General features: G+C 52.0%; 1 protein-coding gene across 1 annotated transcript in view; it reads right to left on the bottom strand.

Moving 5' to 3' along the window:
• Positions 1–24204, bottom strand: part of ppm1da (protein phosphatase, Mg2+/Mn2+ dependent, 1Da) — a 48302-nt gene extending 24098 nt beyond the window's left edge. The window contains exons 1-2 of the mRNA XM_085964688.1: positions 23663–24204; positions 8784–9030 (exon numbers count right to left, since the gene is read on the bottom strand). Of these exons, the coding sequence (XP_085820814.1) occupies positions 8784–9030; positions 23663–24074 (659 nt within the window). The 5' untranslated portion in view covers positions 24075–24204. The remainder of the gene's footprint in view (positions 1–8783; positions 9031–23662) is intronic.
• Positions 24205–25718: the final 1514 nt, after the last annotated feature.

Genomic DNA, 25718 nt, shown 5'->3' with positions numbered 1-25718 from the left:
CGCGAGAGAGAGAGCGCGAGCGAGAGAGAGAGCGCGAGCGAGAGAGAGAGCGCGAGCGAGAGAGAGAGCGCGAGCGAGAGAGAGCGCGAGCGAGAGAGAGCGCGAGCGAGAGAGAGAGAGCGCGAGCGAGAGAGAGCGCGAGCGAGAGAGAGCGCGAGCGAGAGAGAGAGCGCGAGCGAGCGCGAGCGAGAAAGAGAGCGCGCGAGCGAGAGCGAGAGCGCGAGCGCGAGCGAGAGCGCGAGCGAGAGCGAGCGCGAGCGAGAGAGAGCGCGAGATAGAGAGAGCGCGAGCGAGAGAGAGCGCGAGCGAGCGCGAGCGAGAGAGAGCGAGCGCGAGCGAGAGAGAGCGAGCGCGAGCGAGAGAGCGCGAGCGAGCGAGAGAGCGCGAGCGAGAGAGAGAGCGCGAGCGAGAGAGAGAGCGCGAGCGAGAGAGAGAGCGCGAGCGAGAGAGAGAGCGCGAGCGAGAGAGAGCGCGAGCGAGAGAGAGAGCGCGAGCGAGAGAGAGAGCGCGAGCGAGAGAGAGAGCGCGAGCGAGAGAGCGCGAGCGAGAGAGAGAGAGCGCGAGCGAGAGAGAGAGCGCGAGAGAGAGCGCGAGCGAGAGCGCGAGCGAGAGCGCGAGCGAGAGCGCGCGCGAGAGAGAGCGCGAGAGAGAGCGCGAGAGAGAGCGCGAGAGAGAGCGCGAGCGAGAGAGCGAGCGAGCGAGAGAGAGCGCGAGCGAGAGAGAGCGCGAGCGAGAGAGAGCGCGAGCGAGAGAGAGCGCGAGCGAGAGAGCGCGCGAGCGAGAGAGAGCGCGAGCGAGAGAGCGCGCGAGCGAGAGAGCGCGCGAGCGAGAGAGCGCGCGAGCGAGAGAGCGCGAGCGAGAGAGCGCGAGCGAGAGAGCGCGAGCGAGAGAGAGAGCGCGCGAGCGAGAGAGAGCGCGAGCGAGAGAGAGCGCGAGCGAGAGCGAGCGAGAGAGCGAGCGAGAGAGAGCGAGCGAGAGAGCGCGAGCGAGAGAGCGCGAGCGATGAGCGCGAGCGAGAGAGCGCGAGCGAGAGAGCGCGAGCGAGAGAGCGCGAGCGAGAGAGAGAGCGCGAGCGAGAGAGAGAGCGCGAGCGAGAGAGAGAGCGCGAGCGAGAGAGAGAGCGCGAGCGAGAGAGAGCGCGAGCGAGAGAGCGCGAGCGAGAGAGCGCGAGCGAGGAGAGCGCGAGCGAGAGAGCGCGAGCGAGAGAGCGCGAGCGAGAGAGGGAGCGCGAGCGAGAGAGGGAGCGCGAGCGAGAGAGGGAGCGCGAGCGAGAGAGGGAGCGCGAGCGAGAGAGGGAGCGCGAGCGAGAGAGGGAGCGCGAGCGAGAGAGAGCGCGCGAGCGAGAGAGCGCGAGCGAGAGAGAGCGCGAGCGAGAGAGAGCGCGAGCGAGAGAGAGCGCGAGCGAGAGAGAGCGCGAGCGAGAGAGAGCGCGAGCGAGAGAGAGCGCGAGCGAGAGAGCGCGAGCGAGAGCGTGAGCGAGAGCGCGAGCGAGAGAGAGAGCGAGAGAGAGCGCGAGCGAGAGAGAGCGCGAGCGAGAGAGAGCGCGAGCGAGAGAGAGCGCGAGCGAGAGAGAGCGCGAGCGAGAGCGCGAGCGAGAGAGCGCGAGCGAGAGAGAGCGCGAGCGAGAGAGAGAGCGCGAGCGAGAGAGAGCGCGAGCGAGAGAGAGAGCGCGAGCGAGAGAGAGAGCGCGAGCGAGAGAGAGAGAGCGCGAGCGAGAGAGAGCGCGAGCGAGAGAGAGCGCGAGCGAGAGAGAGAGCGCGAGCGAGAGAGAGAGCGCGAGCGAGAGAGAGCGCGAGAGGGCGAGCGTCAGAGAGAGAGTGAGCGCGTGAGAGAGAGAGAGAGCACAAGCGTGAGAGAGAGGGGGGAGGGAGGGGGGAGAGCAGACACGCTGAAGATGGGCTGCTGAATTTTTGTGTGTTTTTTGTCATTTAAGTGGGGAAAAAAGTTACACTTCAAGTTTTAAAAGTTCTAAAAGTTAAATTTAACTTTCGTCTAAGTTAGCTCAGTTTAGTTTAGTTTAGTTTAAGTTTAAGTTTAAGTACCTAAGAAAAAGACCACCAAATAGAAAAAAACCCGGAAAAAAAAGGAAAAGAAAAGACAGCGAGAAAGAGAAAAATAAACCCGAGGATAAACCGGGATAGCGAGGCACCAAAGCGGAGCCCGAGCACGGAGCCTGAAGCCCGGGAAAGGCCCGAGGAGCCGGACCGAGACAGAGGCCCAGAGGCCGCAGGGTCGGAGAGGGGGAGCAGCCCGGAGGCACCAGGAAACCGCGGCTCCCAAACACAGACCGGGAGGGTCAGCCCGAGCCCAGAGAGCGAGGACGGGGGACTGGAGAGGGTGAACTCGGGAGAGAGGGACAGCCAGTGCGGGGCCTTGAAGCCTGGGAAAAGCCCCAGGAGCCGGGCCGAGACTGAGGCCCAGAGACCGCAGTGTCGGAGAGGGGGAGCAGCCCGGAGGCACCGGGAAACAGCGGCTCCAAGACCGGGACAACGAGCGAGCGAGTCCAGGGCCTGGGAAAGGTCGGGAGAGGGAAACACCAAACCTGGGGCCCCAGAAAAGTTTTTTAAAAAGTTATTACACTCGCAGAACAGAAATCAGCATATTCTAAGGTCAGCAATAATTTTTACTTTTACACTAAAAATGAGCGAGTCAGAGGAGCCGCAGCAGCTCCCGTGGCGCACTGAGAGCAACCTCTTCCATCTTCCCCCCAACATAAAAAAAAATGCAAAAAAAAAAACTCAAGCAACAGCAGCTGAGAGCAAAGCCAGAAACTCTTTTTGCTGACTGGTACAAAAAGGGGAACATGAGGAATCTCATTTTTTACTCAGGTCAGTCAGTGGCTTGGCTCAAAGCAATCACCATACACGATCCCAGTGTTAAGCAAGAAAAAAACACTAATGGGTTCAAACTGAACTGAAAATAAGGAAATCAGGGGACCCCCGATAGTGAAACGACGACTGTCAACATGTACAGAAACAGGACAATAATGGTGCAAGGCAACCTCAAAGACTTTGAAACAGCCTTCCAGACACAGAGAGGAATAGTTGAGAGGGGAAAGACCAGCCCCAGGGGAGCTACCAGGGAACAAGCCACACACACTCCCCCCACCACTTACAGCTCACCAGGAGTAAATCAGCCTAACCAGGAGGAGAGCGAGCCCCACAGTTCTGACCAGGCACACACCCTGGGGCCCCACGGTACAATTGACCAGCCCCAGAGCAAATACCAGGGAGAAAGCCCCACACACTCCCCCTACCACTTCCAGCTCACCAGGAGCAAAGCAGCCCAGCCAGGAAATGAGTGAGTCCTCCAGCTCCGACCAGGCACACACCCTGGGGTCCCACAGCCCGGTACAACTAGAGGAGAAGTTTAACCAGCTGGAGATAGAGCTGGTTAAACTTATAGAGGAGGTCATTCAACTGAAAACCGACCAAGAAAGCAGCATTTCAGCAATGAAGCAAGAACAAAAGCAAGAGAGGGAGAGATACAGGAGAGAGCTGAATTTACTTGGGAAGCAGGTGAAAGAGCTGCAGAAAGACAGGGAGAACCACAGGGGAGAGCTAGCGGCATTAGCCCAGCAGCCAGAGATAAGACAGTACAGAGCCCGACTGAGCAGATGCACTCTCCCACTGAACAACAGCAGCAGACCCACAATACAGGGGGTGCCACACAGACCGACCAGCACACTGAAGCCCAGTCTGCCCCCACCACTTTGGAACCACAGCCGAGCCGCTCACAAGAGGTGCGCACACACCAGACACGACCCCCCCAATCCAACACGCAACCTGTGAGTCCAGGCGAAAGCCACCAGCCAGTAAACACCAACAAGGCTGACATTGCAATACTCATAGACTCAAATGGGAAACACCTCCGGGTGAAAAAGCTATTCCCTAAACATAATGTAGCCAAGCACTGGTGCCCAAATTCAGACAAAGCCCTGGAATTGCTGACCACAACCCAATTAGGCTCCTCAACACATCATCATACACACCGGCACAAATGATCGAGGGGCCCAGCAGGAGAGGGTGGAAACGTCGCTCCGAACAGTGATCGAGAAGGCAAGCACCACCATCCCAAATGCTAGAATCACTATTTCCACACTGTTGCCGAGAAAAGACTTTCACCACAGAACAATCCACAAGATAAATGCCAGCATAGCACGATACTGTGAACTAAAACAAAACGTGCACCTGGCCCAACACCCCACCCTAGATGTGAAATGTCTTGAAGACCACGTCCATCTCTACAAGGAGCTAGTACCAGTCTTTGCTAAGGCCCTGAAGGATGTCGCTCTTGACCGGGTTCACACCCAGACTCCAAGAGGAACAGGACACCCCCCCCCCAGTCATCAGAGACCAGCGAGGTACAGCCCAGGACCAATACAGAGACCACCACCACACCAACCAGGACCAGAGAGGATCCCCACGTACACGCCATATGAGCACAGCACCAATGCCCGACCTGCACCACTCCTGCCCCTCAGGAGAGCAGGACCACCACAGCAGCAAGAACCCCAGCCCGACGGAGTGAGATGGGCACAGGACGTAAGCAATAAAACAGGCAGAGACAATCCATTGAGAGACATAAAGTAGATGCTCAGCATCATCTGCTCCCGCCTTATGGATCAGGAAACATAATGACTAGCCCTTTTCACACCTGAAAAAAAAGGGGTATGACTGTTGGAAAGAGTTGCAGATATGTACTGTCAGTATTTATAGACGCTTGAGGTGTTCTTTTACCCCCATTTAATACGACAAAGACACACACACCTATCACAGCAAAAGACCAAGCTAAACATGAAATCCTTGTGCATCTCAACCTGGAATATCCAAGGCCTACACTCTTCTGTGTTTGGCCTAAAGAGCAGTTTCCCAGAGTTCCGAGATAAAATCAAAGATCTGGACATTATCATTTTGCAAGAGACATGGTGTAGAGGAGAAGGGCCCACTGGTTGTCCCCCTGGGTACACAGAGCTAGTGGTCCCCTCCAATAAACTACCAGGAGTAACCCAGGGCAGAGACTCTGGAGGCATACTGATTTGGTTTAAAGCAGAGCTTAGGAATTACATCGAATTTATAAAAAAGGGCGAAAACCACTTATGGCTCAAGATTAAGACAGACATAATTTCTAGCATGCAAAATGTTTTCATTTGCGCAATCTACATCCCCCCTATAGAATCCCCGTACTTCAAAGAGGACACCTTCTCCAACATTGAGAGGGAGATTAACCATTACCAGGCCCTGGGAACGTGTTGATCTGTGGTGACCTCAACTCAAGAACTGGTGAAGAACCAGACTTTATCAGTACTCAGGGGAATAATTACATATTTGGAAATAACCAGTTTGATCTCCCTTTGCATTCACACAGGTGTAACTACGACAAACAGATAAATGCAAACGGAAAGCAGCTCCTGCAGCTCTGTCGAAGCCTGGGTCTGTACATCGTCAATGGTAGGTTCATAGAAGACTCCCTAGGAAAACTGACCTATTCTTCACCTCTTGGCATCAGCACTGTAGACTATATGATTACAGATCTGGACCCATCCTCTTTCAGAACATTCACAGTCAAACCACTAACACCACTGTCAGATCACAGCCAAATTACTGCGTATCTTAAAAGGACAGAAACAACCAACACAGAAACACAGCCCAGTAAGCTGTACAACATTAAAAAATCCTACAGATGGGCCCAAAACAGTACGGAAAAATACCAGAAAGCAATTAGCAGCCAATCAACTCAATCCCTCTTGGACAACTTCCTGGAAAATACATACACTCACAATAAAGGCGGCGTAAACCAGGCAGTGAATAACCTAAATAATATTTTTGATAATTTGGCAACAATGTCAAACTTGATATCTCACAAGAGTAAACACAAAACACAAAACCACGAAAAATGGTTTGATTCAGACTGTCATAACATGAGGAAAAAACTCAGGAAAATATCAAACCAAAAACACAGACAACCAGAAAACGAGGAACTACGCCTTGCTTGTCAGGCACTAACACAATATAAAAACACACTCAGAGCCAAGAAAGAGCAGTATATTAAGAATAAACTCAGCTCCATTGAGGAATCTATCGATTCTAATTGTTTCTGGGACAACTGGAATACATTACACAAAAAGCAACGTGAAGAATTGCCCATTCAAAATGGAGACATATGGGAAAACCATTTTGAAAAATTATACCAGAAAAACACACAAAGCCCAGAGCAAGATCTAATATGCAAAGAATTGGAAAAGCTCGAACTGGCCATAAAAGACCAACAAAGCCCATTAGACCACCCAATAACTGAAAAAGAGCTACTTGAAAAATTCAAGGACCTGCGACCAAGAAAAGCTTGCGGTGCAGATGGCATCCTAAACGAGATGATTAAACACACTGACGATAAAATGAAATTGGCTATCCTAAAACTCTTCAACTTGGCTCCGAGTGTCAGTTACTTCCCTGATGTCTGGAACAAAGGACCCATAACGCCCATATACAAAAGTGGAGACAAAGTTGACCCAAATAACTATCGAGGCATCTGTGTGAACAGTAACCTGGGGAAGATATTCTGTAGTATCATAAACCAAAGGCTTATAAATTTCCTTGAGGAGCACGATGTCTTGAGTAAAAGCCAAATAGGATTCTTACCAAATTATAGAACATCGGACCATATTTTCACCCTACACACCCTAATTGACAAACATGTTCACCAAAACAAAAGCAAAATTTTTGCCTGCTTTATAGATTTCCAGAAGGCTTTCGATTCTATTTGGCACGACGGTCTATTCTTGAAACTTATTGAAAGTGGGGTAGGGGGAAAAACATATGATGTAATTAAATCAATGTATACAAACAATAAATGTGCAGTTAAAATTGGAGACAAACAAACAAAATATTTCTCTCAGGGGCGTGGAGTGGCGCAGGGCTCGCCTGTCTCACCGACACTCTTTAATATTTACATAAATGAATTGGCAAAACTACTTGAACAATCTACAGCACCTGGCCTCGCCCTATATGACTCCATGGTTAAATTCCTCCTCTATGCAGATGACCTGGTTCTGCTCTCACCAACTGAGGAGGGACTACAGCGGAACCTGGATCTGCTAGAGTCGTTCTGTCAGACCTGGGCCCTGACAATAAACCCCAAAAAAACCAAAGTTCTGGTGTTCCAGCAAAGATCCAGACATCAGGGACCCAGAATAAACTTCACAATAGGAGCAACTAAAATCAAACAAACTACAAATTACACATACCTAGGCCTAAAAATCAGTTCTACGGGAAACTTTCATTTGACTGTGAATGAACTGAAAGAGAAAGCAAGAAGGGCTTTCTATGCCATTAAGAAGTCAACCCAAATAGAAATTCCAATTGTCATTTGGCTCAAAATTTTTAAATCAGTAATTGAACCAATTGCACTCTATGGCAGTGAGGTGTGGGGTCCGCTAACACAACAAGAATTCGCAAAATGGGACAAACACCCAATTGAAATCCTGCATGCAGAATTCCGAAAGTATCCTCCGGACTCGGAGGAAAACCACAAACAATGCATGCAGGGCAGAACTAGGCCAATATCCACTACTAATTAATATCCAAAAACGAGCCATCAAATTTTGGAAACACCTAAAAATGAGCAACCCCCACTGCTATCATTACGATGCCTTGAAATGCCAAGAGATGATCCCCTCAGTCAACTAGTCCTGGGACTCAGTGAAGTAACTACCAACACTAATAATAATAACCAGCCCCAGGACAGTGACACCCTAGCACAGAGAATTCAACCCAACACAATTATCACTAAACAAAAGGAAAAATACTTGACCTATTGGACAGAAACAACAAAAACCCAAAACAAACTCGATTGCTATTTGGCCCTAAACAGACAATACACCATGGCTGAATACCTGACCATGGTAAAGGATAGCAAACTGAGAAAAACCTTGACAATGTACAGACTTAGTGAACATAGCCTGGCCATCGAAAAAGGCAGACACAGGCAGACCCGGCTGCCAAGAGAGGACAGGATATGCTCTCACTGCAGTCAGGGAGTGGTGGAGACAGAGATGCACTTCCTCACAACTTGCGGAAACTATCAGGACATGAGGGAGAATTTCTACCCAAAATTCACAAAAATATGCCCTGAATTCAAAAATTTGAATGACCTCCAAAAACTCCCATATCTATTGGGGGAACAGAGAAAATGTGTAACTATAGCGGCAAACTATGTTATAGCTTGCCACAAGCAGAGGGACAACCAGTGACACATTAAATCTAAGAAAAGGTTATATGCATATATTATGTGCATATAGCTATGTATACATGGGTATACTTGTCTATACACTGTGTCTAGATCGGTGTTTATATGGTCAATCATACATGTATTTCTGTGCTTTGGCAACATAAGATGTATCTTGTCATGCCAATAAAGCAATTTGGATTGAATTGAATTGAGAGGGCGAGCGTCAGAGAGAAAGAGAGCGAGCATCAGAGAGGGCGAGCGTCAGAGAGAAAGAGAGAGCGCGAGCACGAGCGCCAGAGAGAGCGCGCGTCAGAGAGAGAGCGCGCCAGAGAGAGAGAGAGAGCAAGCGTCAGAGAGAGAGAGAGCGAGCGTCAGAGAGAGAGCGCGTCAGAGAGAGAGGGCGAGCGTCAGAGAGAGTGTGATGGCGAGCGTCAGAGAGAGAGAGAGAGCGTGAGAGAGCGAGCGAGAGCGCTTCAGAGAGAGAGAGAGGACGAGAAGAGAAAAGGGAGCGAGAGAGCCCGGGTTGGTTCCCTCCCTCCCACCCCCGCGGTATTTACCTCCCTCCGAGCCCCTCGATCCGCTCCTTCTCTTTGGGCAGCTCGGGTTTGTGATCCTGCGTCACCTCCAGGGCATGCACTGCGCCCTCGCTCTGGGCCCTGCCCTCACCGGGGCCGTCCTTCGCGCCCAGCACCACGCCCGAGTCCCCTACGTGGGCCACGTACATCTTGTCGCGGCAGATGATGACCACGCTGGCGGTGGTGCCGGACGTGCTGGGCAGTCCCGTCACCGTCTTCGGCCAGTCCGCTGCGGGGAGAGAGAGAAAACGGTGAGACCGGCGGGGAAAGAAACCGCAACACGAGTCACATCACGTCACACCCCATCCAACCATCGTCGCTACCGGTGGATTCGGGTCCCATCCCCGTTTTAATCGAGGTGGGGGGCAGCAATTCCAGGATTTTATAACCAGTGTTTTGGATGGGGACGCAATCCCTGAATTCCGCTAATTCCTCACCCGCACCCGTGTACCATGGACGCATTTAGCGCCGTCAAACCCACACCTGGCGAAGCCCCTCCCCCCCATAACCCCAGGGGTCGGCCGTGGTTCAGTGGGCAACTCTCGCTCTCTTGCCTCCAAGTCCGAAGGTCGTGGGTTCAAGTTCCACTCCAAAGACTCGAGCACAAATTCCAGGCTGACAATCTAGTACAGTGCAGAAGGAGCGCCACACTGTCGGAGGGGCAGTACTGAGTGAGGACTGCCCTGTCGGAGGGGCAGTACTGAGGGAGTGCCGCACTGTCCGAGGTGCCGTCTTTCGAATGAGACATTAAACCGAGGCCCCGTCTGCTCTCTCAGGTGGATGAAAAATATCCCCCGGCACTATTCGAAGACGAGCCGGGGAGTTCTCCCCGGTGTCCTGGCCAATAGTTAACCCTCAACCAACATAACAAAAAACAGATGATCTGGTCATTATCGCATTGCTGTTCCTGGGATCTTGCTGTGCGAAATTGGCTGCCGTGTTTCCTACATTACAACAGTGAGTACACTTTAAAAGTACTTCATTGGCTGTAAATCGCTTTGGGACGTCCCGAGGTCGTGAAAGGCGCCATAGAAATGCAAGTCTTTCTTTATTTGAAGGCTACAGCCGAGAGGAGGCCGCGCCTGGTCACCGCCCCTGTAGATCCTCCTCCACGTGTGCAGAGCGGCCATCGCGATTCCCTCCCTCAGAAAAACATAAACGACCAACGTGCCCTCCACCAGCCCCGCGCAGTCCGGGACCACCTTTTCTGACGTGAAATTTTGCACATGCACGAAACTTTGAATGGGCATCACAGCCCCTTAAAGAGACCGCGCACCCAAAAAAAAAGATATGGGGGAACATTGATGGAGACCCTCCTGCCCCCCGCAGGTTAGGGCCCGCACGGCCCCCCAGCAGAAGCGAGGCGAAGTGTGCTTTTATCTGACGCAGTGTGCACCACCGTCCCTTTAACACGCACGTTTCGTCGCTGCAGTGCTCCAACTCTCTGACTGTTGTCGAGGCTCTCGGGGATAAATGAAAACAGCACCCCGCCCTCGGAAACCCGACACCAGCCAACACTCTGAAAACCCACATCGCTGCTGCACGCATGTGGGCGGGCAAGGGCTGTTTAAAGATCTCTCATAGTTCCAGGCAGAGCCCGTGAACTAGCACCACCCGGCCTCTCCCTTCTCCGGCTGGGCCACGCGGACCGGTAGAAGATCCACGGTCCCATGCCCCAGGACTGGGCCACCCCAGCCTGCACGCGGTCAGCCGTGGCTGAGTGGGTTTCTCGCTCACCTCTGAGTCAGAAGGTCGTGGGTTTGAGTCTTCGCTCAAGAGAGCACAAAATCCAGGCCGACACTCCCAGTGCAGCACTGAGGGAGCGCCGCACCGTCGGAGGGGCAGCGCTGAGGGAGCGCCGCACCGTCGGAGGGGCAGCGCTGAGGGAGCGCCGCACCGTCGGAGGGGCAGCGCTGAGGGAGCGCCGCACCGTCGGAGGGGCAGCGCTGAGGGAGCGCCGCACCGTCGGAGGGGCAGCGCTGAGGGAGCGCCGCACCGTCGGAGGGGCAGCGCTGAGGGAGCGTCGCACCGTCGGAGGGGCAGCGCTGAGGGAGCGCCGCACCGTCGGAGGGGCAGCGCTGAGGGAGCGCCGCACCGTCGGAGGGGCAGCGCTGAGGATGAAACATTAAACTGAGGCCCCGTCTGCCCTCTCAAGTGGAAGATTCCACAGTCACTATTTCGAAGAGGAGCCGGTGCTGAAACCTCCTCCAGGGCCAGCACGGTGGCATAGTGGTTAGCACTGTTGCCTCACAGCGCCAGGGACCCGGGTTCGAATCTGGCCTCGGGTGACTGTCTGTGTGGAGTTTGCACATTCTCCCCGTGTTTGCGTGGGTTTTCTCCGGGTGCTCCGGTTTCCTCCCACAGTCCAAAGATGTGCGGGGTTAGGTTGATTGGCTATGATAAAAATTGACCCTTAGTGTTAGGGGGATTAAATACGTGGGGTTATGGGGATAGGGTGGGATATGTGTAGGGGTTACGGGGATCGGGTGGGATATGTGTCGGTGCAGGCTCGATGGGCCGAAATGGCCTCTATCTGTACTGTGAGGTTTCTGTGATTCTGTGATCTGTGACAAGCACGTGATCCAGATCGGCCGTGCTTCAATCCACACACCCTGACAAGCCAGGCTGTGGTTTTTTGTTTATATATTATTCTTTCCCGGGATGCGGGCGTCGCTGTCAAGGACGGCATTTACTGTCCATCCCCCAATCACCCTGAGATCGAACAAACTTGCATTTCTCCAGCGCCTTTCACAACCATCGGACGTCCCAAAGCACCTTTCAGCCAAGGAAGTACTTTTTGGAGTGTAGTCACTGTTGCAATGTAGGAAACACAGCAGCCAATTTGTGCACGGCAAGATCCCAGACAGCAATGTGATAATGAGCAGATAATCTGCTTTAGTGATATTGGTGGTGGTGAATTCTCCTGCACCTTGTTATTCCTAGTAAGGGTTTTGATACAACGGAGGGGGCTTGCAGGGCCAATCCAGCGGGCAGGTAAGAGTCAACTGGGTTGGTGCGGGACTGGAGTCAATTATATTCCTCAATTTATGGTTTCAGTTGATAGCACTCGCGTCCAAGTCAGAAGGTCGTGGGTTCAAGTCCCACTCCAAAGACTTGAGTCTATAAATCTAGGCTGACACTCCCAGTGCAGTGCTGAGGGAGTGCTGCACTGTCGGAGGTGCCATCTTTCAGATGAGACGTTAAACCGAGGCCCCGTCTGTCCTCTCTTAGGTGGACGTAAATGATCTCACGGCCACTATTTCGAAGGAGAGCAGGGGAGTTCTCCCTGCGGTGTCCTGGGGCTAATATTTATCCCTCAATCAACATCCCTAAAAAGAGAGATTATCTGGTCATTATCACATTGCCGTTTGTGGGAGCTTGCTGTGCGCAAACTGGCTGCCTCGTTGCCCGTTGAGCTTGCTCACAAAAGCGACCGCACTTCATGCATAATTAATCGGCTGCAAAGAGCTTTGGGACGTCCCGGGGACGCGAAAGGTGCGATGTGAACGCGACCTCGCTCTTGCATTCCATCATCAGTTGTAAACTCGGTGCGAGGACAGAGCGGGCAATTGCAAGAGAACGGCAGATTGTCACATCCTCAGGGAGGGAGGGAGGAAGAACTGTTGTACCGTGCCTGTTCTACTGTTTGAGATTACGTCGTGGCTGCGGCAGGGCCAGATTCACAGCGACGCAAGCTGCACAGTGCAACTGTGGGGGGGGGGGGGGGGGGGGGGGGGGGGGGAGGCGGCGGTAGGGGGGGGAACGGACACGGGCCACCAGAGGGGCACTGGGGTACAGGACCCACTATCCCGCCCGGGACTCTGACCCACCGAAAGTTCCAGCGTCAGCAGGGCACCGAGATATCGAGTAGATCAGCACTCTGGCACACAGACCTGCGTTTTCCCCGGGCCGGAGAGTGGCGCGGAGCTGGTAGCATAACTTGCACCCACCGCCTCTGTCTCACTCGACCAGCGGCAGAATGCTGGCCAGATGCCGTGACATCACTGCCGGCGGCCCGGCTTGCCCCGTGAATCCAGGCTGCTTCCCCCTTCGCAGGAGCACACGATTTGACACCAAGTCACACACAGATACTGGGACAGGCGACCAAGAGCTTGGTCCAAGAGGTCGGTTTTAAGGAGAGTCTTAAAAGGAGGGGGGGGGCGGAGAAGTTTAGGGAGGGAATTCCAGGCAGCTGAAGGCACGGCCGCCAATGGTGGAGTGATGAAAATCAGGGATGCTCAAGAGGCCAGAGTTGGAGGAGAGCAGAGATCTCGGAGGGTTGAAGGAGATAACAGAGATAGGGAGGGGCGAGGCCATGGAGGGATTTGAACACGTGGCCACGGCAGGTTTGCAGAGTCCACCCAGGCACATGATTGAGCCTTCAACAACCTCACCAGCTGGAAACACCGGTCTAACCGGCCACTGCCTGCTCTCAGGGAAGATGATAGACATCAATTATCTGACGTTAGCTGCAGATATAATCACACAGAACAAACAGTGACTTGGGCAATGTGTCAGCTCCAGAGAGCCTCAGCTCTCCTTTTAGCTGTGGCTCAGTGGGTAGCACTCGCCTCGAGTCAGAAGGCTATGGGCTCAAAGTCCCACTCCAGAGACTCGAGCACATAATCCAGGCAGACACTCCCGGTGCAGTGCTGAAGGAGTGCTGCACTGCCGGATGGGGCCGTCTTTCGGATGTGACGTTAAACCGAGGCCCCGTCTGCCCCTACAGGTGGATGTAAAAGATCCCCCGACACTATTTTGAAGACGAGCAGGGGAGCTCTCCCCAGTGTCCTGCCCAGTATTTATCCCTCAGCCATCATCATTAAAATAGATTATCTGGTCATTATCACATTGCGGTTTGTGGGATCTTGCTGTGTGGAAATCGGCTGCTGGGTTTCCTATATTACAACCAGTGACTACACTTCAAAAGTACTTCATTGGCTGTAAAGGGCTTTGGGATGTCCTGAGGTGGTGAAAGGCGCTATGGAAATGCAAGTCTTTCCTTTTCTTGAGAATCATACAGCACAGAAGGAGGCCATTCGGCCCATCGTGCCTGTGCCGGCTCTTTGAAAGAGCTCTCCCATTAGTCCCGCTCCCCTGCTCTTTTCCCTGTAGCCCTGCACATTTCTCCTTTTTAAGTATTTATCCACTTCCCTTTTGAAAGTTATTATTGAAACGAATTCCACCGCCCTTTCAGGCAGCGCATTCCAGAGCACAACAACTCGCTGCGTAAAAAAATGTTTCCTCACGTCGCCTCTGGTTCTTTTGCCAATTACCTTCAATCTGTGTCCTCTGGTTACCGACCCTCCTGCCACTGGAAACAGTTTCTCCTTATTTACTCGATCAAAACCCAGCATGGTTTTGAACACCACTCTCAAATCTCCAGTTAACCTTCTCCGCTCCAAGGAGAACAACCCCAGCTTCTCTAGTCTTGCCACGCAATTGAAGTCCTTCATCCCCGGTACCATTCTGGTCAATCTCCTCCGCACCCTCTCCAAGGCCTTGACATCCTTCCTAAAGTGTGGAGCCCAGAATTGAACACAATACTCCAGCTGGGGCCTAACCAGTGTTTTATAAAGATTTAGCATAACTTCCTTGTTTTTGTACTCTATGCCTATTTATTTTTTTTAATTCATTGATGGGATGTGGGCGTCGCTGGCTAGGCCTGCATTTAGTGCCCATCCCTAATTGCCCTTGAGAAGATGGTGGTGAGCCGCCTTCTTGAACCGCTGCAGTCCATATGGTGTAGGTACACCCACAATGCTGTTAGGAAGGGAGTTCCAGGATTTTGGCCCAGCGACAGTGAAGGAACGGCGATACAGGTCCAAGTCAGGATGGTGTGTGGCTTGGAGGGGAACTTGTAGGTGGTGATGTTCCCATGCGTCTGCTGCCCTTGTCCTTCTAAGTGGTAGAGGTCGCGGGTTTGGAAGGTGCTGTTGAAGGAGCTTTGGCGAGTTGCTGCAGTGCTTCTTGTAGATGGTACACACTGCAGCCACAGTGCGCCGGTGGTGGAGGGGGTGAATGTTGAAGGTGGTGGACGGAGTGCCAATCAAGCGGGCTGCTTTATCCTGAATGGTGTCGAGCTTCTTGAGTGTTGTTGGAGCTGCACTCATCCAGGCAACTGGAGAGTATTCCATCACACTCCTGACTTGTGCCTTGTAGATGGTGGAAAGGCTTTGGGGAGTCAGGTGGTGAGACACTCGCCGCAGAATTCCCAGCCTCTGGCCTGCTCTTGTAGCCACAGTATTTATATGGCTGGTCCAGTTCAGTTTCTGATCAATGGTAACCCCCAGGATGTTGATAGTGGGGGATTCAGCAATGGTAATGCCATTGAATGTCAAGGGGAGATGGTTAGAGTCTCGCTTGTTGGAGATGGTCATTGCCTGGCACTTGTGCGGTGCGAATGTTACTTGCCACTTGTCAGCCCAAGTCTGAATGTTGTCCAGGTCTTGCTGCATATGGACACGGACTGCATCAGTATCTGACGAGTCTCGAATGGTGCTGAACAGTGTGCAATCATCAGCGAACATCCCCACTTCTGACCTTATGATGGAGGGAAGGTCATTGATGAAACAGCTGAAGATGGTTGGGCCTAGGACACTGCCCTGAGGAACTCCTGCAGTGATGTCATGTGATTGAGATGAATGACCTCCAACAACCACAGCCAACTTCCTTTGTGCTAGGTATGATTCCAACCAATGGAGAGTTTTCCCCTTGATTCCCATTGACTTCAGTTTTGCTAGGGCTCCTTGATGCCACACTCGATCAAATGCTGCCTTGATGTCAAGGGCAGTCACTCTCACCTCACCTCTTGAGTTCAGCTCTTTTGTCCATGTTTGGACCAAGGCTGTAATGAGGTCAGGAGCTGAGTGGCCCTGGCGGAACCCAAACTGGGCGTCAGTTAGCAGGTTATTGCTGAGTAAGTGCCGCTTGATAGCACTGTCGACGACACCTTCCATCACTTTGCTGATGATTGAGAGTAGACTGATGGGACGGTAATTGGCCGGGTCGGATTTGTCATGCTTTTTGTAGACAGGACATACTTGGGCAATTTTCCACATTGCCGGGTAGATGCCAGTGTTGTAGCTGTACTGGAACAGCTTGGCTAGGGGCGCAGCTAGTTCTGGAGCACAAGTCTTCAGTACTATTGCCGGAATGTTGTCAGGGCCCATAGCCTTTGCAGTATCCAGTATCTTCAGCCGTTTCTTGACATCACGTGGAATGAATTGAATGGGCTGAAGACTGGCATCTGTGATGCTGGGGACCTCAGGAGGAGGCCGAGATGGATCATCCACTCGGCACTTCTGGCTGATTATAGTTGCAAATGCTTCAGCCTTGTCTTTTGCAATCACGCGCTGGGCTCCACCATCATTGAGGATGGGGATATTTTTGGAGCCTCCTCCTCCTGTTAACTGTTTAATTGTCCACCACCACTCACGACTGGATGTGGCAGGACTGCAGAGCTTTGATTTGATCCGATGGTTGTGAGATCGCTTAGCTCTGTCTATCGCATGTTGCTTCCGTTGTTTGGCATGCAAGTAGTCCTGTGTTGTAGCCTCACCAGGTTGACACCTCATTTTTTCGGTATGCCTGGTGCTGTTCCCGGCATGCTCTCCTGCACTCTTCGTTAAACCAGGGTTGATCTCCCGGCTTGATGGTAATGGTAGAGTGAGGGATATGCCGGGCCATGAGGTTACAGATTGTGGTTGAATACAATTCTGCTGCTGCTGATGGCCCACAGCGCCTCATGGATGCCCAGTTTTGAGTTGCCAGATCTGTTCGAAATCTGTCCCATTTAGCACGGTGGTAGTGCCACACAACACGGTGGAAGGTATCCTCAACATGAAGACAGGACTTCGTCTCCACAAGGACTGTGCGGTGGTCACTTCCACCAATGCTGTCATGGACAGATGCATCTGCAACAGGTAGATTGGTGAGGACGAGATCAAGTAGGTTTTTCCCTCTTGTTGGTTCCCTCACCACCTGTCGCAGACCCAGTCTGGCAGCTATGTCCTTTAGGACTCGGCCAGCTCGGTCAGTTGTGGTGCTACCGAGCCACTCTTGGTGATGGACATTGAAGTCCCCCACCCAGAGTACATTCTGTGCCCTTGCTGCTCTCAGTGCTTCTTCCAAGTGGTGTTCAACATGGAGGAGTACTGATTCATCAGCTGAGGGAGGGCGGTAGGTGGTAACCAGCAGGAGGTTTCCTTGCCATGTTTGACTTGATGCCATGAGACCTCATGGGGTGCTGAGTCAATGTTGAGGACTCCCAGGGCTACTCCCTCCCGACTGTATACCACGGTGCCACCACCTCTGGTAGGTCTGTCCTGCCGGTGGGACAGGACATACCCAGGGATGGTGATGGTGGTGTCTGGGACATTGGTTGTAAGGTATGATTCGGTAATTATGACTGTGTCAGGCTGTTGCTTGACTAGTCTGTGGGACAGCTCTCCCAATTTTGGCACAAGCCCCCAGATATTTATAAAGCCAAGGATCCCATATGCTTTTTTATTTTTAACAGCCTTCTCAACTTGTTCTGCCATCTTGAAAGATTTGTGTGCATTCACCCGCCCCAGGGCTCTGTTCATGCACCCCCTTTAGGATTGTACCCTTTAGCTTATATTGCCTCTCCTCATTCTTCCTCCCAAAATTAATCACTTCTCTGCATTAAACTTCATCTGCCATTTGTCTGCCCATTCCACCAGCCTGTCTAGGTGCTCCTAAAGTCTGTTACTATCCTCCTCACTGTTTAGTACGTTTCCCAGTTTCACGTCATCTGCAAACTTTGAAATGATGCCCAGTGCACCCAAGACCAGGTCATTAATACATATCAAAAAGAGCAGTGTCTCAGTTCATCTCCTTTCCAACTAATTCCTCCCCGGGACATCTAAACTGTGGAACACCTCGCCTCTCTCCCCCCCTCGGTCTTTCGTTCCACCCAAACCCAACGTCTCAGAAGGACTTTGACCTTTGTGAAAATAGGACAGTGGGCAGATGAAAGTCAATACCGACAAATGCACGTTGGGTGAAATAGTGCGCCTTTAATAATGAGAAAAACAAATAGGTTGGCGCCAGAAAAATCCAAAAAAGATAACCGCAGAAAGATAACCGGCTAGTCACTAGCAATGTTCCCGCGAAGCTGTGCGGCCGCATGGCGGTCTGGAGGTCCCGCGCAGTCCGCTCATCGGTTTAACAATGGGAATAACCGCGCATGCGTGAAAAACCGAATGGGCTGCGCACCCAATGAAAAAACCAACAGGAATCATTGGTCACTCGCACCGTCTACACAATGTGGAGGCGATTTAAAAAGCTAACCGAAGGTCCGTTAGAGAATCGTGGACCTCTGGAACAGGCTGCTGGCTCGTGCGGTGGGCGCCGATTCGCCGAGTTCCTTCAAGTGAGAGCTGGAGCTGTTTAAGTCTGGGGCGGAGATCACCCAAGAACAGGAGGCCGGTTGTCCTGCAGCGTAAATCAGGAACTCCCTGGACTAGTTTTGATCGCCTTGTGTCAGCCGTGATTCAGTGGGCAGCAGTCGCGCCTCCGAGTCAGAAGGTTGTGGTTTGAAGTCCCCGCTCCAGCGGCCTGAGCACATCAGCCAGGCCGACACTCCCAGCGCAGTGCTGAGGGGGTGCTGCACAGTCAGAGGTGCCGTCAAACCGGGGGCTCTGTCTGCTCTCTCAGGTGGACGTAAAAAATCACACGGCGCTATTCGAAGAGGAGCAGGGGAGTGCTCCCCACTGCCCTGGGCCAATATTTATCCCTCAATCAACATCACTAAAACAGATTATCTGGTCATTGTCACATTGCTGTTCGTGGGAGCTTGCTGTGCGCACCAATACTGTACCCCAGTGTTATACAGTGACAGACCTGTACCCACCAGTACTGTATCCCAGTGTTAGTGACAGACCTGTACCCACCAATACTGTACCCCAGTGTTATACAGTGACAGACCTGTACCCACCAGTACTGTATCCCAGTGTTAGTGACAGACCTGTACCCACCAGTACTGTATCCCAGTGTTATACAGTGACAGACCTGTACCCACCAATACTGTACCCGTGTTATACAGTGACAGACCTGTACCCACCAGTACTGTGCCCCAGTGTTATAGTGACAGACCTGTACCCACCAGTACTGTGCCCCAGTGTTATACAGTGACAGACCTGTACCCACCAATACTGTACCCCAGTGTTATACAGTGACAGACCTGTACCCACCAGTACTGTGCCCCAGTGTTATACAGTGACAGACCTGTACCCACCAGTACTGTATCCCAGTGTTGTGACAGACCTGTACCCACCAGTACTGTATCCCAGTGTTATACAGTGACAGACCTGTACCCACCAATACTGTACCCCAGTGTTATACAGTGACAGACCTGTACCCACCAGTACTGTATCCCAGTGTTGTGACAGACCTGTACCCACCAGTACTGTATCCCAGTGTTAGTGACAGACCTGTACCCACCAATACTGTACCCCAGTGTTGTGACAGACCTGTACCCACCAATACTGTATCCCAGTGTTGTGACAGACCTGTACCCACCAGTACTGTATCCCAGTGTTGTGACAGACCTGTACCCACCAGTACTGTATCCCAGTGTTAGTGACAGACCTGTACCCACCAATACTGTACCCCAGTGTTATAGTGACAGACCTGTACCCACCAATACTGTATCCCAGTGTTAGTGACAGACCTGTACCCACCAGTACTGTGCCCCGTGTTATAGTGACAGACCTGTACCCACCAGTACTGTGCCCCAGTGTTATACAGTGACAGACCTGTACCCACCAGTACTGTACCAGTGTTATACAGTGACAGACCTGTACCCACCAGTACTGTATCCCAGTGTTATACAGTGACAGACCTGTACCCACCAGTACTGTACCAGTGTTATACAGTGACAGACCTGTACCCACCAGTACTGTGCCCCAGTGTTATAGTGACAGACCTGTACCCACCAATACTGTACCCCAGTGTTATACAGTGACAGACCTGTACCCACCAGTACTGTGCCCCAGTGTTATACAGTGACAGACCTGTACCCACCAGTACTGTATCCCAGTGTTGTGACAGACCTGTACCCACCAGTACTGTATCCCAGTGTTATACAGTGACAGACCTGTACCCACCAATACTGTACCCCAGTGTTATACAGTGACAGACCTGTACCCACCAGTACTGTATCCCAGTGTTGTGACAGACCTGTACCCACCAGTACTGTATCCCAGTGTTAGTGACAGACCTGTACCCACCAATACTGTACCCCAGTGTTGTGACAGACCTGTACCCACCAGTACTGTATCCCAGTGTTGTGACAGACCTGTACCCACCAGTACTGTATCCCAGTGTTAGTGACAGACCTGTACCCACCAATACTGTACCCCCAGTGTTATAGTGACAGACCTGTACCCACCAATACTGTATCCCAGTGTTAGTGACAGACCTGTACCCACCAGTACTGTGCCCCGTGTTATAGTGACAGACCTGTACCCACCAGTACTGTGCCCCAGTGTTATACAGTGACAGACCTGTACCCACCAGTACTGTACCACAGTGTTATACAGTGACAGACCTGTACCCACCAGTACTGTATCCCAGTGTTATACAGTGACAGACCTGTACCCACCAGTACTGTACCAGTGTTATACAGTGACAGACCTGTACCCACCAGTACTGTACCACAGTGTTATACAGTGACAGACCTGTGCCCACCAGTACTGTACCACAGTGTCATACAGGAAACTTTGGTTTATCCGGAGGTTAACTGTCCGGAATGCTCGAGCCACCGGCAAAATTCAGGAGTCGGTTCAGTAAGTTTTTTTTTCTTTTCGTTGCTTTTTTTCCCCACTAGTCAGGCTCTGCAAGGTCTAGCTAAAGCTGTTGCTTAGCTAGAGATGCTTGCAAGCTACGGCCGACTGTTTAGAAGCACAGGGTTTGTTGCTAGATACGGAGCTCAAAAGCTTCCGTATGTTTTAACATTAGTGCTGGTTTGTCCGGCAGTTTTGATGGGACGGCAACAGCTCGGTCCCGTCGGTGCCGGATATCACAAAGTTTCCTGTACAGTGACAGACCTGTACCCAAGTGTTATACAGTGACGGACCTGTACCCACCAGTACTGTACCCAAGTGTTATACAGTGCTGGACCTGTACCCACCAGTACTGTACCCCAGTGTTATACAGTGACGGACCTGTACCCACCAGTACTGTACCACAGTGTTACACTATTCAAAACACTCCAAACATAAGGCAAATTTGGAGGGATAGAATTTTATTATTCAAATCAACTGACAAGGAGGCTCTGAAGGGATCTGAAAACACAAATGAGAATTTTAAAATCAAGGCGTTGCTTAACCGGGAGCCAACATAGGTCAGCGAGCACAGGGGTGATGGGTGAATGGGGCTTGGTATGAGTTAGGACACGGGCAGCAGAGTTTAGGGATGAGTTTAGGGAGTGTGCAAGGCTGAGAGGCCAGCTTGGAGAGTGTTGGAATAGCAGTCATAAATCGACAATGAGCCAGACAAGTACAGGTGACCAAAAGCTGGTCAAAGAGTTAAATTTTAAGGAGCATCCTAATGGAGAAGAGACAAGGTGCTAATAAATCCTCTCCAGACCACAGTCCTGGCTCCCACCTGCCTATGTAAAACCAGAAACAGCCCAGCAGAGTTGATACAGGGCAGGGGGAATTCAAATCGGCAGCAGGAGCCATGGCTGTAGTCAGGAGGGAGATCGGAACATTTAAATATCCCGGCGGTGGGCGAGTGGGGGTGGGAAACACACTGCTTGAAATGAGAAAGAGGAGCTCTTATGGTAGAAGGTACTTGTGGATGCAGATCGACAGGGAGAGCATTGGCCAACAGAAGCTTTGGACCGTCAATCCTTATCTTTCACTTGATTTGGGTGAGATTTGCATATCTCCGAGCAGCAGCCTTGGCAACCCACGCGTGCGCACACCATGACATCATCGCCCAAAAGATACACAGCGGCTGCCACCCCTCCACCCGCTCCCACTGGCCGGCTCGGGCCACGTCTCCGCCCCCCTCAAATCAGGCAGCGTGCCCGCTGATTGGCCGGGAGCTGTCAATCTGGGCTGCACGCTCCACGCACCGCGTTTGCTTCAAAAAAGTGTCTGAATGTTCCATGGGCAAAATATCGAACTCCGAAACAGCACCCCCCCCCCCCACCATCAGGACAGAGTCAGTGTTCACCCCATAAACCCCCATCGGGAGAGTCAGTGTTCACCCCATAAACCCCCATCGGGAGAGTCAGTGTTCACCCCATAAACCCCCATCGGGACAGAGTCAGTGTTCACCCCATAAACCCCCATCGGGAGAGTCAGTGTTCACCCCATAAACCCCCATCGGGAGAGTCAGTGTTCACCCCATAAACCCCCATCGGGAGAGTCAGTGTTCACCCCATAAACCCCCATCGGGAGAGTCAGTGTTCACCCCATAAACCCCCATCGGGAGAGTCAGTGTTCACCCCATAACCCACCCCCCTCACAGCCAAGGGAAACCCTCCCCTCTCTATCTTTAAAGGACAGTCACCGCCACAATATTAGCAACTGCTATTAATCCAGCCGCGTCAAATTTGTCTGTCTTACAATACTCCTGTGAAATGGCCTTGAGACGTTTTACTACGTAGAGGCGCTATATAAATGCAAGGTGTAGTTATGATGTCATTTTCACTTTAGAAATCGCCCATCAATATTCTCCCAACCCGTGAAATCGGATTGATCCAAACTTGGCTAGTGTCACACAGCTGGATCTTAGACAGATGCGAGGCTGAAATTCGTTTCTATTTGTTAGATTGCAACCGTGTTACATTTTATTTTAAAAATTCTAATTCTAGTGGAAAAACCAGCGCTTGATGCGAGTGGAAAGAAAGACTCGCATTTACACAGCACCTCGGGACGTCCCTCCCCAAAGCGCTTTACAACCAATGAGTTACTTTTTGAAGTTGTAATTAATGGTCGGAACGGATAGATTGCTCAGTCTGCGCCTGTTTGGCGCCTTGGAAACCAACCGCCACTTTTTTTTTAAAGTGTCACAATTTGAAGGGAGAGCGGATAAAGCATCATTCGGATTCAATTCTAAAACCCCGACAGGGGCCAGACACCCGGTAACTGCAGTAGAAGTGGGAGAAAACGAGAGAGAGGGAGAGTTAGTGACCGCCTGGGCTGCTGGGCAAGGGAAGGAGCGAGACCCCCGAGTTAGATTTAACATTTCACGACCTTGTGTCCCAAAACCTCTTTGATCACCATTAGTCTATATAGTAGTTAAATAATAGGGATTATACCACAACACACACGTCACTCCCTGAATGTGGTGAAATTAATTCCCCAATATGCTGGGCGAGTTAGCAAACTGCACTAAAAAGGCAAAGGTTGAAATGTTTCCCAACCAACAAGTCAGCGGCTGCAGTCGCCACAATCAGCTCAGCTCATCACAAACCCCCATTACTATTTTTTGGGGGGAGAAATTGGGACATGAAATCAACAACAAAAACAAAAAACCCGCGGCTGAAACTGACTCTGACGGCCGGTGAAATCCCCATTTTAATCCAAAAGGTGGCGAGGGAAGAAGGGAGTGAAAGAGATGTAACAGGGTCAGAACCCCCAGAAAACATACAAACAATATATTGAAACACACACAGATAGTGAGAAGCGAACCGATTCCACAATGAGGAGCCGGGCGGAGCGGAGCGAATGTTGGGACATTGTTACAATTCGCGAGTCGGATTGTTGCCGCTGAATTGTAACAATGTCGCGGGCGGAGCCGCCCGGCGCTCCCGATTATTAGCATCGTTATTATTGTGGGTTTTATGTTATTTTTATTGTTCTGAGTGCCTGGGTACTCACGGAGTTTCTTCCACATGGCGTAGTGACAGGCGACGAAGCCTTTGCGGATGGCGCCGCTAAACTCCCCGGGATCCTCGGACAGGAACCCCCGCTGCTTCTTGATACATTTCCAGAGGTTGTCGCGGGCGAAAGCCGCCGCTTCCCGGCCGCCGTGCCCGTCGAAGACGGCGAAGAAGGCCACCCCGGGCCGGGGCCGGGGCCGAGTGCCCGCCGCTTCCTCTTCCTCCCGCTGCTGCTGCTCCTCCCCCGGCGGCTCCGGCTCCAACTCCGGCTGCTGCTCCTGGCCGCTCTCCGGCTCCCCGGGCCCGGGCTGGGGCTCGATCACCACCTGGGTCACGTCCTCCATGTAGCGCCGGCCGCCCTGGTCCGCGTGCACGCTGACCCGCAGCGAGAACAGGCCTTCGGTCCACATTCTCTCCTCCGCTCCTGGTTGAGCCGCGGCCGCTTCGCCGGGTATTGTTGATCTCCTGGCCGTTTGGGCAAAGCCCGTAACCTGGCCTCCTGCGTCAACGCGCCCGTGCGCGCTCACATGTATCCGACGCGATTGCGTCATCGCGCAAGCGCATATACGTTTCCGACGCGGTTGCGTCATCGCGCAAGCGCATATACGTTTCCGACGCGGTTGCGTCATCGCGCAAGCGCATATACGTTTCCGACGCGGTTGCGTCATCGCGCAAGCGCATATACGTTTCCGACGCGGTTGCGTCATCGCGCAAGCGCATATACGTTTCCGACGCGGTTGCATCATCGCGCAGCCACACCCAAAGTGGGTCGCGTTTATTTGCAACACCTAATTTCTGATTCGTTCTCTTGGAGGACAAGCCCAGATTCCTGATTGGTCACCTTGCAGGACAAGACCTGATTTCTGATTGGTCCCCTAGCAGGACAAGACCTGCTATATATTAATGATGATCTGGACGAGGGAATTGGATGTAATATCTCCAAATTTGCAGATGACACAAAGCTGGGTGGGAGGGTATGCTGTGAGGAGGATGTCGTGAAACTCCAGTACGATTTGGACAGGTTGGGTGATTGTGCAGAAACATGGCAAATGCACTATAATGTGGATAAATGTGAGGTTATCCACTTTGGTGGCAAAAACAGGAAGACAGATTATTATTTGAACGGCAATAGATTGGGAAAAGGGGAAGTGCAACGAGATCTGGGTGTCCTTGTGCACCAGTCGCTGAAGGTAAGCATGCAGCTGCAGCAGTCGGTTAAGAAGGCAAATGGTATGTTGGCCTTCGTAGCAAGAGGGTTCGAGTACAGGAACAAGGATGTCTTGCTGCAGTTGTGCAGGGCCTTGGTGAGACCGCACCTTAAGTATTGTGTGCAGTTTTGGTCGCCTTATCTGAGGAAGGATGTTCTTGCCATGGAAGGAGTGCAGCGAAGATTCACCAGGCTGATACCTGGGATGGCAGGAATGACGTATGAGGAGAGATTGTGTCAATTGGGCTTATACTCACTGGAGTTTAGAAGGTTGAGAGGGGATCTCATCAAAACCTATAAAATTCTGTCACGCCTGAACAGACTAGATGCAGGAAGGATGTTTCCGATGGCCGGGGAGTCCAGAACCAGGGGTCATAGTCTAAGGATAAGGGGTAAGCCATTTAGGACTGAGACGATGAGGAATTTCTTCACCCAGAGAGTGGTGAACCTGTGGAATTCTCTGCCACAGAGGGCGGTGGAGGCCAGTTCATTAAATATATTCAAGAAGGAGTTGGATATATTTCTTAAGGCTAAAGGGATCAAGGGATATGGGGAGAAGGCAGGGACAGGGTACTGAATTTGGATGATCAGCCATGATCTCATTGCATGGCAGAACAGGCTCGAGGGGCCGAATGGCCTACTCCTGCTCCTATCTTCTGTGTTTCTATGTTTCTATGACCTGATTTCTGACTGGTCAACTTGGAGGACAAGATGAGATTTCTGATTGGTCCAAAAACAAAATACTGCAAATGCTGGAAATACCCAACAAGTCAGGCAGCATCAGTGGAGAGAGGATTTTATGGCGGCAGCGTTGGTGATACTTCTCCAGCGCTTTGACGTGCCTACT

This window comes from Somniosus microcephalus, chromosome 22 (assembly GCF_052327205.1).
Source record: "Somniosus microcephalus isolate GS21.2 chromosome 22, FLI_Smic_1.0, whole genome shotgun sequence".
Classification (NCBI taxonomy): Eukaryota; Metazoa; Chordata; class Chondrichthyes; order Squaliformes; family Somniosidae; genus Somniosus; species Somniosus microcephalus.
Note: the sequence above shows the minus strand (reverse complement) of the source record. Positions and strands in the feature narration are given on the sequence as shown.